This window comes from Panthera uncia (assembly GCF_023721935.1).
Source record: "Panthera uncia isolate 11264 chromosome C1 unlocalized genomic scaffold, Puncia_PCG_1.0 HiC_scaffold_4, whole genome shotgun sequence".
NCBI lineage: Eukaryota > Metazoa > Chordata > Mammalia > Carnivora > Felidae > Panthera > Panthera uncia.
Genome location: NW_026057585.1, coordinates 33449641 through 33466249, shown reverse-complemented (window position 1 = coordinate 33466249; position 16609 = coordinate 33449641). Strand labels below are relative to the sequence as shown.

At 34.6% G+C, this 16609-nt stretch overlaps 1 protein-coding gene across 1 annotated transcript in view; it reads right to left on the bottom strand.

Moving 5' to 3' along the window:
• The window catches only part of COL24A1 (collagen type XXIV alpha 1 chain), a 390296-nt gene that overhangs the window by 269281 nt on the left and 104406 nt on the right, over positions 1-16609 (bottom strand). Inside the window, exons 14-19 of the mRNA XM_049618486.1 lie at positions 15711-15755; positions 9450-9503; positions 9328-9372; positions 9033-9086; positions 8718-8771; positions 4134-4187 (exon numbers count right to left, since the gene is read on the bottom strand). Coding sequence (XP_049474443.1) covers positions 4134-4187; positions 8718-8771; positions 9033-9086; positions 9328-9372; positions 9450-9503; positions 15711-15755 — 306 coding nt within the window. The remainder of the gene's footprint in view (positions 1-4133; positions 4188-8717; positions 8772-9032; positions 9087-9327; positions 9373-9449; positions 9504-15710; positions 15756-16609) is intronic.

Here is a 16609-nt window from a genome sequence, read left to right as displayed (position 1 = left end):
GGGGGATGGGAGGGAGGGGAAATGGGTGATGGGCATTGAGGAGGGCACCTGTTGGGATGAGCACTGGGTGTTGTATGGAAACCAATTTGACAATAAACTTCATATTAAAAAAACCGAAAAACAAGCAAACAAATATGGTATATTTGAAAGTTGCTGAGAGTAGATCTTAAGCATTTTCACCAGAAAGAAATTAAAGAGTTAACTATGGAAGGTGATGTATATGCTGATTATATTCATCTTGGTAATCATTTCACAATGTATTCTACATATCAAATCATTACATTATATACTTTAAGTATATACAATCATATTTTTAATCTAAGAAAGAAGAGATTCACATAAGTGAATATTTCACTGTTTTGGCCAGTAGGACGTTCAGACTCAAATTTACAATACAGTTCCAATAAACAGTATTGGACTTTGTGGCTATATTTTGGGAAGATGGTTTTTCAACCTCAGCTGAGTTCTTAATACAGCTCAGGAATTATTTTATAAGTCTCTAGTTACTTCCCCACTTACTCTTCACAAATCTACTCAAGCACCCTCTTTCTGGATGCACCCAGTCCTCTTAGTCTTGGGATTGTCTCATATTTATAAAGAAAACAGAATCTATCCTATTTGATCTCTTTCAACGTCTTTCTCCTTTTAAACCAAATCCCTACACTTGTGCTAGGCATAATACATTTATTCTTGTTCTTCCTTGCTCTTTAGAGAAATGTGAATTTGGGTGCAACATTCAAGTTTTATAGTGATTGGTTCTCACCCAGTACTAAATATTTTTTAATTTCCAAAGTGATTTTTTTTCTTTTCTCTGTGCTTTTAAGGTACCAACGTTTATCTTATTGCCTTTAAATTGTTAATTTAAAACTGATTGCACTGTAGATAGAGAATGTAGCCTTTGGGGTGAATGTCCAGGTGTAGTATTTTCAAACCTTGTTTCATATATTCTCCCTAAATGATTTCATCTGTTAACAGCTGCTTCATCTAATACCACCATGTGGATGACAACAAATAATTATCTCTAGTCCTATTCTCTTCTGAGTTTCAGGTCTATAGTTTTCTATACACTTATGAGACTAATTTCCTATATGTCCAACAGGCTCTGCAATCCTAACAATCTCAAAACCAAAGCATTATCTCTACCCCTCTGAATATCTTCCTCCTTCTCCCTTTTTACTATTTTTAGACTGGTAATCCCAGGGGCACCTGGGTGGCCTAGTCGGTTAAGCGTCTGGCTTTGGCTTAGGTCATGATCTCACTGTTCGTGGGTTCAAGCCCTGTGTTGGGCTCTGTGCTGACAGCCCAGAGCCTGGAGCGTGCTTCGGATTCTCTGTCTCCCTCTCTCTCTGCCCCTCCTCCACTTGTGCTCTGTCCCTCTCTCAAAAATAAATAAACATTAAAAAAAAATTTTTTTTAGAATGGTGATCCCACTTTCTACCCAACTTTTCAAGCAAGAAACATTAAAATTGTCTCTTATTGCTCTCTTACACAAACTAAATGAACAGAACTGAGTGGTTCAAGTGCTGTGAATTGTATATCCTAATTATTTCTGGAAGCCATCCTCTCTTCTCTGTTTTAACAGGCTCTCATTATTTATAGCCTGGTCTTGCCTTACTTATCCTCCTAAATAGCCTCCAATTAGTCTTCTCACCTCTCCCTTCTTTCTTTTTTACCTTTGTGCTCCTGCTACCATGCATCTGTTGAAAACACAAGTCTGATGATTTCATTCCCCTTGCTTAAAAATCTTTGATCATTGCCTATAGTATAAAGTCTAAATTTAGCACTACATATAAAACCCCTTATCTGAGAAAAGTCATGTACCATACAGGTAGAAACTTTTGAGTCTTGATACAATATTAAACATACTATTGTAAACTCTTAGATCTGCAATTCTATCAAAAGCCTAATGTTGAGAGGGATTTGGATAAAAGTGTTGCCTCATATAACTGCCTATACATTATATTCTTACGTTTAAAAAAGTATGATCTTTAGATTAGGCCCCTTTCCCAAAAAAAACCTTGACCAATTATGAGAATACAGGTTACATCTTTGGCTCAATGAAAACATTTAATGCAGCTGAGCAGGAGGAATGCGTACAGTCTGACAAAGTTAGAGCTCAGGACTTTGTATTAGTAGTGCAAAAATCGAGACAATGTTTTGAATGATGATTGCAAATCATTAAATCTCTAAGGCAACAGAAAAAGAAAAGAAACATCTTTGGAAGACCAAGTAATAAGTAAAAACATGGCCCATGCATCCATCCTTTAACCTAGCTTTAGGAAAAAGAAGAAAATGATCCCAAACCATACTGATTATAAGGCAGTGACACAGTCCTTCTTAGCATGCAAACTATCTGTAACTGTTACAATAGAACAACCCATGTTCAAAGGCACCTGGGTGGCTCAGTAAGTTAAGTGTCCAACTTCAGCTCCATTATGAGCTCATGGTTCGTGAATTCAAGCCTCACATCGAACTCTGTGTTGATGGCTCAGAGTCTGGAGCCTGCTTCAGATTCTGTGTGTGCGTCTCTCTCTCTCTGCCTCTCCCTGCTTGCACTCTGTGTGTGTCTCTCTCAAAATGAACATTAAAAAAAAATTTTTTAAAAAGAACATCCCATGTTCATAATAAATCATCTTTAAGGCTAGTAAAAGATAAATTAGGTCTGTATCCTCAGTATGAGAAGACAGGTAAATAGAATTCATTCCAGGCAGGTTTTCATGAAAAATTATTAAAAGCAAACAGGCTCATAAAATATATAAAGTTATATTAATGTGTTAATTACTATTTTAATTATCTGTTAATAATTACTTCAATTACTCAAAACAATTTCTTTCTTTCCAGAATGGTGACATCACTATATTACTGTATTTTATCTCCTACTATATCCCTATTAATAAAACTAGGTACAATGTAGATTTTTAGATTTTTGAACTACCAATATGCAATGTGTTTTTAAATTAGACAATAAGTAGTAACAGGCATTGACTGAAGAAATCAACCAACCCTGAAAGACAGCTGCAGGGTAAGAAGTAGATTTTATGGTTTACAAAGAGAGGGAGAAAGCATCAGTAGAATGCTATTTCTAGAAATTCTGCCTACTACTCTGACACCGAGCGGATTTTATTGCTCTGATTTATTTATTCTGAAGCCAAATTCATTTTCTCAGCTTTATTGCTGCATCTATGACTCTGAATTAGATGTGTATGTGTATGTATAGGTGTATATATGTATTTTTAGCTTATATTTCTGAATATATGTATTTTTGGCTTATATTTCTGAATATATGTATTTTTGGCTTATATTTCTGAATTAGAGTGAACTTCAGAAGTTATCTCCATGTGGTATATATCTTTGACTCATAAAATGATTTAAAAATTTTTTTTAAATGTTTATTCATTTTTTGAGAGACAGAGATAGAGTGGGGGAAGGGCAGAGAGAGAGGGAGACACAGAATCCGAAGCAAGTTCCAGGCTCTAAACTGACAGCACAGAGCCTGACGTGGGGCTTGAACTCACAGAACATGAGATCATGACCTGAGCTGAAGTCAGACACTTAAACGACTGAGCCACCCAGGCACCCCAACTCATAAAATGATTTTTAAAAAACTAAAATGTTTCATATAAGAACCTTGTGTTCTATGTGAACTTGCAGGAAAAAAAAAAAAAAGACGCTCCAGATCAAGCATTCAGCCAAAGTCAAAGTTTCAAAGAATAAACAAGTAAATTTGATATATGTACTATAGACTTAATTGTATTTATTCTAGAATATGAGATCCAAATGATATATGCATATAACAAAAATTGGAAGCATTTTGTATTAAAAATTCAGTGGAGCTTATCCTGAAATTTGATTTTAAACCCCAAGTATGTGTTATTATAGTTATTGTTCAGAATAAATAAATCAGCTGTGATCTAATAAGGACTATAATGTGGTTAATACCCTTCTAGTTCCTTGGGATCACTGTTGCATACTTTCTGACATAGGAGAAAAAAATTTAATACAAACTATTTACAAAGATATAAACTTTAAAGAGAATCTTTCTTAAGTCTATTATGTAAAAACATGCTTTACAAGCAAGTTTAATTTTTTTCAACTTTTATTTCAAATTTGTTATCTTCCAACCAACATTTTACCTCTGGTCCTGGAGGGCCACATGGTCCTTGGGGTCCTGGGTCACCCATTTGGCCCTAAAATGGGAGTGAGAGTCAGCGTATAAGCATTAACCTAATAAATACAAGTTAAAATGGAGACAGACATATGGTAAGCAAACAAATCAATGTATTATGCCACACAAAATTATAATGACTTTTTAGCAAACAGCACTCAATATCTTATGTCAAACAAGGTTGTAACTACCATTCAGAAAGACTTAATTTGTAACCATCATCTCTGTGGAAAACTTACTTTTAAAATGTGTATGGATGTAATATATATTTACTCCTAAGTGCTGGAGATACAAACAAATTACTGAGTTAAGCGCTCAAATCAAGAAGAAAAGTGTGTGTGTGTGTGTGTGTGTGTGTGTGTGTGTGTTATCCAGAGATAATAAAGTTTGACTCAACAAGGTAGAGGACTCTAGATGAGGAGTTACTTTTATAAATAACCAGAGTCCTGGGACTATCCCTGAAAATTCCTCTTTCCGTTGATACTACAAGGGGCCCGATTTAGCAATCAAGAATTATGTGGATTTAAGTCCTTGTTGCTTAATCTCTATTAGCCTCAGTTTCCTCACTAATAAAATAGGAAAATAATGCTAACAGTATTAACATTGTTACAGAGTCATTGTGAGGATTAGAGACAATACATGCAAGGTTCTTAGCACAGTGCCTGGCACATAGAAAGTACTCACTAAATGTTAACCAATTCTATAACCATTAATTATTCCCTTCATGTCCTCTATCCTTTTCTGGATGATACCTATAATTCCTAGATTGTTTGATCATTATATTAAAATGCTGAGGATTTCTTTTCAATATCTCTGAAGCCATTTTCTGACTTCATTTTCTGACTTCATTTTCTGACTTTTATTTGGATTAACGAAGTGAAATCAGGGCCAGAGAGAAGATTCAGAGCAGAGACAAGTGGTCATAAAGCCTGAAACTAGAAAGGGCTGGCAATGTTCTCAAGAGATTGAAGTATAGAACAGGGGGGACCAGTAGTCTAATACCCTTGTTTTCATAAGAGAAACTGTTGAATTCATTATTTCTGTCACATTAGATTTCTATTCAAGTTTCAGATTTGACTTAATAGGCCTCAGATTACATAGAAATACAAGATATAGTATGCATTTATTCACATCTCAAGAAGTAAAGCACCGTTTTCCATAAGCACTAAATTCATTCTCATACATTGCTTAGATATCTGAGTTTCAGGACATAAAACAGTACACAATGAAACTACTGCAATCAAATTTAGAGAAAATTAATAGTATTACATAAAACTTCATTTAAGTTCTCCTAAGTAAATAAAATCATCATCTGTCATAATCAATATCTAGAGGAGGCTTACATTATTAAAATGGCAAGTACCTCTCTTAGAGATAAAGATAGAGCTCTCACTGGAGACCTCTGGTGGCAAAAAGCAAACCAGAAGCTAAATTTACAAGCTGTGAAGGAAAAACACCTACAAGGTCTTTGTTTTCAGAAACACTAATTGACAACCAGATACTTAAAAACACACATTTTGGAATATTTTCGTTCATTCTTCAGAATAAATCTTCACTTTGAAAAACTTCAGCTGGAAGTTTCCTTAAATGTCAAGTCTCTTTTATAAAAACTGAGCTTTCAAGTAAGTTTTAGACAAGGGAGTAATGATTACATACACCTCTATAATTGACAGCAACTTCTAGTTAAATGTATGGAAAGAACATAATAATTGTCTTTGTTTTTTTTAAATTTAACATTTATTTATTTTTGACAGAGAGAGACAGAGCATGAATGGGGGAGGAACAGAGAGAGAGGGAGACACAGAATCCAAAGCGGCTCCAAGCTGTGAGCTGTCAGCACAGAGCTTTACCCCAATAATGTCTTTGTTCTAAGGAAAGAATATTTCTTAACTTCTGATTGGTAGTTTTCTCTAGTTTTTAAATGCTTGTAGAGCAAAAGCTTCCTTATTGCAAATGTAAAAAGCCTTCCAAATCAGGACATTCCTTCTTTTAGCTTGTAAATACTCTTTCACGTTACAACTTAGATTCATTTGGGGAAAAAAAAGTCACTAATGTCATCATCTTAGATAATAGAAAACCCAAAGTAGGAGATATAAAATAAGAAAGACATCCTTATGACTATGGCATTCTTTTCATGCTAGTAAACAAATGATTTAGATAGGCACTAACTGGTATAGTTTCTTTTTAATGGATTGAGTGCAAGCAATTTTTCATCCAACAACTGTCTCCTTCCATAACTGGGAAAAGTTTCCAGGTCAAACCTCTACAAGTTTAGTCTACTCATAAGATATAAACAAGTAATAAATAAAGTTAGAAACTAAAGATTCTCACAAATATTAATTCTTAAGTTTTTATCCTATCTTCGGTCTGATATATAATTTTTTTCAAAGATTTGATAAAACAAAAAAATGGTCAAGTATCTCCTACCAAAGTCCCTGCCGACATTAAAAAATGTGTTTTTTTTTTTACCAGAATAATATAGAAAGGTACAAAATGAACAAGCAAAAAGCCTCATTCTTATCAGCTTATGCTCCCTGAATCACTGCCCTAAAACACACATTAGAGTTAGTTCTGGTGATTTATTCCAGGGAAAAAAAAAATTAAGGGTTTTAAGACCATGTGTTAAAGATGAGACAGGTTCTCTGCCTTTTCTGTAGCTGAGACCAGAGAAATACTGGCAAATACTATCCCTGAGAGAGGCAACTAAAGAGTCACAGATTTGCAAGGAACCTTAAATATGATATAGTCTCTCAGTTTAAACAAGAAATTGGATATCACAGTGGTTAAATGCCCTGGGTGATAGCAAGTCAGGGCTGGGACTAAAATCTAAGTCCCTGTTTCTCAGACCAGTATATCCCTCCCTGCCCAGCAATAAACATGTTATCAATACAAACTGTCAAAAAGTGAGGGGAGGGGGAGACATTAAAAAGGTTTACTTTGTATAAGTATGTGAAGCATAACAGAATATTGGTATCATTTATTACTCAGTATTGTCCTTAGAAAATGTCTTGTACTAGCTCCTTTTATTATTATCAGAAGTCAGAAAACCCTCACACAATGAACAATGAAAATACAAGAAGTTAGGGTCTTACTTTGCCAACCATTGCAGATACGGTAAGTTCCTGTTACGTGGTTTAGAATCATCCTTGAGTAAAGGCTATTTGCTAGCTTCATGACCTACTCTCATGTCCCTTATTTATGCACTTTGTAACTTCTAATATTCAACTGCTGAGCACAAGTCTGGGTACATGACTGACCAGGTATACCCCGAATCTGAGGCAAAAAACTAAGTAGAGCAAAGCTTACCATTAGACAAACAGATGTCATTAGACAAACAGATGCTGAAAACAGTTCTGTGGAATAAATAATTCCTGAGAGATGTACATGAAATGCTTGCACTGTTAGAAGCCAGACAGAATGGGGGATATAAAGTACTGTAACTTAAAGCTGCTTGCATCTGACAAAAAAACAAACAAGCCTGACATAGGAGGGTAGAGTTAGAGGGAACACGATGATTTGCTCAGGAAAACAATAATCTTTTTTAAAATGTACATTTTAATGTTTTTTAATAAATTATAATTTTCCGTCTAACTTTTTCTATCTACGATCACCTTCACCTTCATAGAGTTGTAAACAATATTAAAATCCTAAAACAATCTTAAAATGTTAAATTCTCAGACAGTATGGCACAGTGGCTAAGTGCATGAGTTCTGACATAGGTGATTACCTGGGTTTTCCCAGGTGGCCACCAACTAACTACGAAAACTTGGGCAAGTTGTTCAACTTTATGTCTCAGTTCCCCTAATCTGTAAAATAAGAATAATAATAGTACCAACTTTATATGATTTATGTAAAGATTAAATTAGAGGCATAGACTTTTGAATAGTGACTGGAACTTTGTAAACACTCAGTAAATCTTAAATATAATAATTTTTATGATTTTTAATATATAGAGACATACTTTTAAGTCATGTTTTAACCATTATTTAAATGATTTTAATTACTCAGTAATTTTAGTTGTATACTTTGTTGGGTTTTGTGTTAACTACAGTATAAGGTATCCTTTCTTTTCAACTAATTGATGCCCAAAGATTAAAAAAAAAGACAAAGAACTAGAATATTTTTGCTCACAGAGTGTGACATGCTATCTTTTCTTCACAATACTTTTTTTTTTAATGAAATACATTGGAATGAAAGATATTTGGAAAAATTAAAATAGTATTTAAGGTGTTTTATATTTTCTGTTTTAAACATCCCATGTTTACTTGAAATACTGTCTATGATAGATCAACCAAGATCTTTAGGGCTCTCAGAAATTTGGCTTGGCCTGGGATGGGGGGAGGGGGCAGGAGGATGAGGTCCAATACTCTGTGGAATGTGAGCTGAAAACTTCAAGGATTAGCTGTACCGTAAAAACTGAAGAGAAAACAATGCCAGCCTGGTAGGCTTATATCTTACTTCTTATATTCCACTAATACCAACAACTGTCAAGACACCTGCCATGCTGTGCACTTTGTGAATCATAAAGAACAAAGCAAAAGTTCAAACCTACTGAAGGTCCTGGCTTTCCTCTCATCCCTGGTGGTCCTGGAACACCAACAGCACCCTAAAAGAAGAGAATATTAGAGGAAAGATAGAAACTCTTACACCAAAAAAGGCAGATGTGCCTCTATTTACGAATTACTTAAAAAATTCATGGAATTAATCCAAGAAAACTGAGAAACAAGACATGTAAAACCATATTGATACCATATCCTAATAAACTACATGGTTAAAATAATGATTATTCCTTTCTTTTCAAAGAATTTATACTTTTTCACAGACTTTTTTTTGTACTTCTATAAACTTAATGGTAAAAAAAAGTTACCTTGTCTCCAGGATACCCTGGTTCTCCTGGCTCTCCTGCAATGCCTTGCTCACCCTAGAGGGCACAATTTTATACAAAGACATTTAAGCAACACAAACATGACAATATTATACGAAAGTACAAATGTTTATGGAAGAACAGCTTCTTTATTTTTCCTACTTCTGAGAAAAATTGTATAACTGACAGTACAGATTGGATCCCATATATAAAAACAAAATATTTTATAAGTTGTGTTGACTGAAAAAGAAAATGTGATAAGAAATTAACTCTATGATAATGTAAATATTTAAATCACCTTATCACCTTTGATTCCAGGCAGGCCCTTATTCCCGGAAAGACCCTGAAAAAAAGAGGAGATGTTTTGTGACATTGTAGAGAAATTAAAGGGAGATATCCATTATGTAGATACAGACATACCACAGGGCCAGGAATTCCAGAAGGTCCAAATGGTCCGATAGGGCCAACACTGCCCTGAAATGCAGTAAGACAGAAAGGCATCATTAAGCATACACTAGGATTAGAAAGAGAATAATGTAAACTTGATTAATTAACCCAGAACAGTTCATCTCACTAAGTTCCTACATGTGCCTTGTTCTTCCACAATTTCTTTTTCTCTCCACATGTATAAATCATACCAATCTTTGAAACCTCAGTGAGGTTATCCTACTCCCGGAAGCCTATTCATACTGGTCAAGGCCACAAGATCCTCCCTTTCTTTTAGCCCCTAAAATGCTTAACTGTCCATAACATTCATCTTGAAATATTTCTCCAACTAGTTAAAATCTTGAAGATAAGGGAAATATTTTAGTGCCATGTTCTCAGGATGTATTTGATAAATACTTCATTTGATCATCTTATATTTTTATTTCACCCATTTATTCAGGAAATACTTTTTGTGCAGTTACTATGTTCCAGGCATTCTAATGATTTTATTTCATGATCTGAAATTTGCAGAATGATAAAATACCATAATCTCAGGGATAAGCTGAGTACTGAATGAGACTACTCTTCTGGGCTTCTCTCATTCATTCATCATTTAACATTTGTTGGGCATAACATGTACACAGACACTGTAGAAGTGTTGAGGAAACAGATGAAAGGGACATGGTCAGCAATGCCAAGGTTCTCAGTTTAGTGCTCCAATGCAAGATCTCTCAAAAACATAACTACCACTATCATCTCCTGTAGGTAAGAGCCTTAGAAAAACTCCTCAAATACTTCATCTTAGAAGACAAAGGACAGTAGCCACAATAAGGGTATTTGAAAGTAAAATTTGAAAAAATGGCTTGGGGATCACTTACAAGTTTTGTGTCAATGACACCTTCATTTTCCTTCTTTCTCTTACTACCTCCCTGTGCCCGGCTTCAAAGAACAAGTTGCTTTAAACCTCCCTTTTATGGTTCCCAAATGCTAAGAAACTCTTAAAGGTATATGTATCACAGTGCCAAAAAATGTTGCTCCTTTTAGTTATAATTCAAATTTCTCAGGAAAGCATCCCAGACCCTTGCTACCAGGTTTCCACCAACTCTCCTAGTTTTCTCTATTTCCATTTGTCCTTACTCCTCCTTTACGTCTCCCTCCTCCAAATCCTACATTCTAACCACAATGGACTGTTTTCCATTGTCTGAACATGCTCTCTGCTCTCTCTTTTCACATGCTCCAAGCCTTTGAAGATACAGTGACCAATACTGAAATGGCCTTCTACTGCACTTCACTAGTGAACTAGCAATATACTGCACTATATACTTCCCCCCCCCCCCGTCTTTCTAGTCTGAGCATTCTATGGAAGCAGAAGCACGTTTTATTGATTTTTTTATTTTCCAGTTCCAACATATAACTGACACACAACAGATGTGAAATAAAGTGTGGGATGAATACTGAAGGACCTGTCAGAATAGCCAGAATAAAAAAGAAATAACAAGTGCTGGAGGGGATGTAGAGAAAAAGGAACGCTTGTGCACAGTGGCAGAAATGCAAATGGGTACAGCCACCGTGGAAAAGAGTACGGAGGTTCCTCAAAAAATTGAAAGTAGAATTACCGTATGATCCAGAATTCTACTACTGGTATTTATCCAAAGAAAAGGAAAACACTAATTCAAAAAGATACATGTACCCTATGATTATTGCAGCATTACTTACAAGAGCCAAAATATGGAAGCAACCCAAGTGTCCATCCATAGATGGACATAGATGTCCACATATTATATATAATAAATGTATAATATATATATTATATATTATACATATAAAAATACATATTATATGTATAATATATTATATATATATATATATATGTAATGGAATATTACTCAGCCACTAAAAAGACTGAGATCTTGCTACTTGTAACACCCATGGATGGACCTTTTACTCTAGGGTAAAATCCTAAGTAAAATAAAGAAAGTCAAATGCCATATGATTTCACTCATACATGGGATTTAAAAAACAAAACAAATGAACACAGAAAAAAAAGAGACAAACAAAAAACAGACTCATAAATACAGATAACAAACTGGTGGTTGCTAGAGGGGAGGTGGGTGGGGGGATGGCTGAAATAGATAAAAGGGATTAAGAGTACATTTATGATGAGCACTGAATAATGTATAGAATTGCTGAATCATTATATTGTATGCTTGAAACTAATATAACACTCTATGTCAATTATACTTGAGTAAAAAAAAAAAAACTAAAACAGTGATTCTAGAGCTCTATCTCCCAACACCAAAGAGCATTTCTAATAGTCTACATTTATAGAATACAAATTTCAGAATGGAAAATATGACATCTTTACTTCTAAGTGACTCCGAAAGTCTGTGAAATATAACTAAGATAAATTATTTCCAACATGTTTAATCCTGAAATATATGAGACTGTGAGAAGTAAGGAGTAATACTTTCCAACTTAATAAACAGATATGCAATATTAATACATCCCTGACAAATTCTGTCAGTAGGAACAATTGTTCTTATAATTACAGTGGCTAGTTTATGCAAAGTTCATAGCTTTAAAAATTATGAGAGTTTCAAAAAATACAATAAACATTTCTGTTTGGAAATTATGCAGCAATAATCTATGAAGGTATGGAAAAATATAAGCAAATAAACAAATACTTCTTTTTCATCCTGCTGTTTTTTTTTATAGGCAATAATATTATTAACTTTGTTTCAGTAAATATATCACTGTGTGGAGTCTAGTATCTTCAGATGAATGTACTTTGTATGCATAATCTACTATTTTACTTTTTAGTGACTCTAAAAGAGAAATCACAAAATAGTAAGTGTTGAAAAATATCAAAGTACATATATGTTATAGAAGATTTAGCAAAATAGAGAATTAAAAAGTAAAATGGTATGGATGTAGAAACCTCCAAGAGACATCAAACATTTTGTGGTATGTTACAAGTTGTGTGGAAATTCCTAGTCCTGAAAAACGATGGCTTTCTGAAAGCAACCCATGACAGGCTAAGAGCAGTTTTCAGTTCCACAAGGAAAATCTGAAGGCCTTCAGCACCCTCTCCCTACCATACTCCTTTTCCATGAGAAGATGGAGCGGACAGGAGAAATACTTCCACGTATGGCAGCTTAGCTGTCTGGGATATAGCACCAAAGGGAGAAGAGCCTCCCACAGAGCCAGAAATAATAAAGAACTTTCAAGTCAAAGTGAGTCAAAGAAAGAGAGCTTAAGGATAGGCTCTTCAAATAAAACCAGCAGCCTCTAGCCAATTAGAGCTCATATGAGTGAGCACAGTGTAGGGAAGACTGCAACCACACCCACCCACACTCACTCACAGGTTAAGAAAGCAAATGACAATGACAACCAGTTGCATGGAAAACGTCACTTAGAGAAAGCTATATTATCTCTTGTCGGAAACTATACTTCCTGTATGAAAACAAGCAGATGTAGGCTTGCAGATAAACTGGGTGAGCAAACTGTTTATTCTGAAACATAAAGGTTCTGTATCATCTTTCCCAATTATCTCCAAAACCTCAGCTCCTTCCATTCTGCTCCTATCCCTCCATACTTCTTAGGCTGCAATCCTCCAACTCCTCTTTGCATTTCCCAAACATTTCATTTTTTCCACTTCTTTTGTGCATTTAAGGATTCTTCTGCTTAAAGAGCCCTTTTCCTGTTTCTACTCCATTCCACTCATGCACAAATTTCAAGATACGGTTAAAACACATCTCTTTTGCGAAGACTCCTCTCTCAAGATAACATAAATTGCTCCTTTCTCACTGGTTTTTAGTCCATGATGGCAGTGATCACATTATATGACATTGCTTATTTTTCCTTCTATTCCACTATATTATAATGTTGCTAAAAATGGAAATCTTGTTTGTAGTTTTAGGCCTAGCAAAAATCTAGTTCAGCATTTGATACATAGTAGATGCTCACATTATGTGGATTAAAAAATTTAATAAATTTAAAATGGAGGTAGAAATACCTGCTTTATCTACTTTTCATCTCATGGAAGAACAAATGAGATATGTGTGTGAAAAGTATAAAGTACTATCCATATCAATGTAGAGATGAGGATTACAAAGATGACTGTTAGTATCATCAGCCATTTTCTCTTCTCCAGGATCTCTTCCCATCTACCAAAGGGTAAATTGAGAAAGAGAAAGGACAAAACAAAAACAAAAACAAAAACACACAGTCATTTTTACTAAGCACTATTATGTGTTAGAACTGTGCTAAGTCCTGGAACTGAAAAATGAGTAAGAGTTCAGTGTTAGATGCAAAAGGAGAGGAAAGTGTTTCCGGCAGACAAGTGCAAAGGCCATATCATAGGAAGGCTGCATGGCATCTGAGAATAAACAATTTTGCCGGTATACAAAGTATGTTCTCAGGGTGCAGATGAGAACCAAGATAGTCTGGACATGCTAAGAATTTTGGTCTTAAACTTCAGCAAAAGCAGAAGCATGTGAGCTAACCAACTGATAGGTTAACGGAAGAATGCAGAAAGAGTATCTTTGGAATCCAACTCCCTTCCCCAGCTTCCTTTCTCTCCCCATTGGGAAGGCCACTGACTACCACCTAGGGGTTTGATCCTATTCTAAGTTCCGAGGAATAAAAATTAGTCCTTTGTATTTTACCTTCACATAGAGCTTCTCATGAAGCCTAAAGAAAACTCTTAAGATAAATGGCATTCATTTTAAGGTGATATAAGTTTTAAGGAGGCGGTGTAGCACACGGGTAGGATTTTGGACTCTGGATTTGGATCACCTGGCTTCAAATCTAGGCCTAACACTCAGAACCTGAGTAGTCTTGGCTTATTCTGAGAGTTAAATGACCTAACATTAAGACTAGCACATGGAAAATACTAAATAAAAGTGAGATATTATTGCTGATTTTATTATTATACTAATAGTATCATGTAAAAGAAAAGTTTAAATGTTATAGACTTAACTCAGGTTCTCTGACTCTTAATTCTCTACTGTTTCCAGCCCCAAATGGTGAGTTAAAACTTATTATGCTGATTTTTTCTATAGTTCCAATAACTGAATTCCTGATTTATTCCTTTGGTCAAGTTGTCACCTTCTGCCTTTGGGTAGTTAGGTTGGTCAGGGGTGGGGTGTGTGTGGGAATTTAAATGTAGAGTCAGAAGACCTGTGTTCAAGTTCAAGCTAAAAATAATTGTGGCTGTAATTTATGGCATAAAACTCTGGAGTCTTAATTACCTACTTCACGTGTTAAAGCAAGCTCTAAGTTGATTTTTATGGAAAATCTTACCTCTGCTCATGGTTATTTCCTATTTTTATATGGATATATTTCCTATTTTTATATGGATACATAGTTTACTTTTAAGATTCTATTTTCATTAGGCTACTTACAGTTCATAAAAGTGTGTCAAACATGCCTTTAGCTCAGCTGGATGTTAAGCTACATGGTTCTAAATTTATATAAAATATCTGCAATTTATATCGCTGTCATGAACCATAAGCTTGACTGACAGAAATATATTTATGAAGACACAGCAGAAATAGCAGTCTAATAGCAGTCTGTTTGCTTCAGTGAATAAACTTTATCAGGTAACTATCTGGAGTACATTGCTTTGGCCTTCATAGAATTGCTTTTACTAAACTGTACTTTGCCTACATCAGAAACTCCAGTGAAACTCAGAGTTAAATTCACTGAATTAAACTGATTACATGGACAAATAATATAGTCACTTATATTATTAGTATAATAAATAAATTGGGCATTAATATGTTTAGCAGCATTAATAAAGTACAACTACTACCTTTTGTTCAGGACGTTTCCTAACCATTTATTCAATTTTATTCCAAAAATAAAGTCTATAGTTACCATGTGCTGTGATGTGGTGTGGTATGGTATTTAGACCCATCTGTATCTATCCAGACCAGATGGTATGAAAGACTATTTCAAAGGAGAGAAGTGGCTGTTCTATGTCATGCATTTGAAGAAACTGAGTCTTAAGTTACCTATTAATGTACATGTGTACACATAAATCTGTAGAAATTTGTTATTGTAGGTTATGATAGTGTTTAATTTTTTGATTCAGACTACTGGTCTAATTTGCACATCAGGTGGGAAAACACATTTGCGCAAGTCTCATATCCAGCAATGACACCACAGCATCTCATTTTTCTAAAGATTTTAAAATGCATCTAACAAATATAAACACAATATTTTATAAGAATGATAATAGTTGATACTCACTCTAAGCCCAGGAAATCCTGGAGGGCCAATGCTACCTACAAGTCCCTATATAAAAGAAATGTGCAAAGTTGGTTAAATATGATTCCAGACTATGAAGAGTGTTTTCTAAAGACAAAAACTTTTAGGAAAAAAAATAAAATTTTACCCTCTTCTACAGCTAACTTCTGATTCTTCCCTACTCTTCTGTATCCTTCTAAGAAGTGCAAATCTCTGGTGGACGTTTATGTTCTTCAAAAATGCCCTTGGCTCCATGCTTTTGGATGCCAGGACTATGACCTAGCCTAGGATATAGATTGTTTGATGTCTTTTATGTCGCTAATAAAGGAAGTAAAACCCATAAATAGTCAGCATTATAGACATAACCAGCCTGTATATTGTATAAAAGGATAGGTGGTCAGCATATAGAGTTAGAAGAACATTTTCAGATAGTTTAAAACACTCTCCACTCTTGAAGTACAATATTTAGATTCTCTACACTTCAGTTTTCTCATTTACAAAATAGGAAAATAACATTTGCTCTCACTGTTTTAAATCACAATGAAAACTGTCATAATGCATAAAAGGTTTTGAAAAATTTCTCACAAATATAAGAAGTTACCAATACCATTAATTATGCATATAACAAGTGAGATTTTAAATCAATATTAATTTTTCCAGTTGATTTGTGATGGTCTTTTGGACTTGTCATTACAGTCCTTATGGTAATTCCTAACCCACTCCATGTCAGTGTTACATCATTTACAAAGTAATGATGATACAGAGTACAAGAACAGCACCTGCCTTTGCAAGTTGTTTTGAAATTAAGGCACAGTATAAAATATAAAGAATTATGAACGAATAAACAAAAAATCCTATGTTAAAGATATTAAAGCCTGAAAATGCTCTTCAAGAAGCATTAT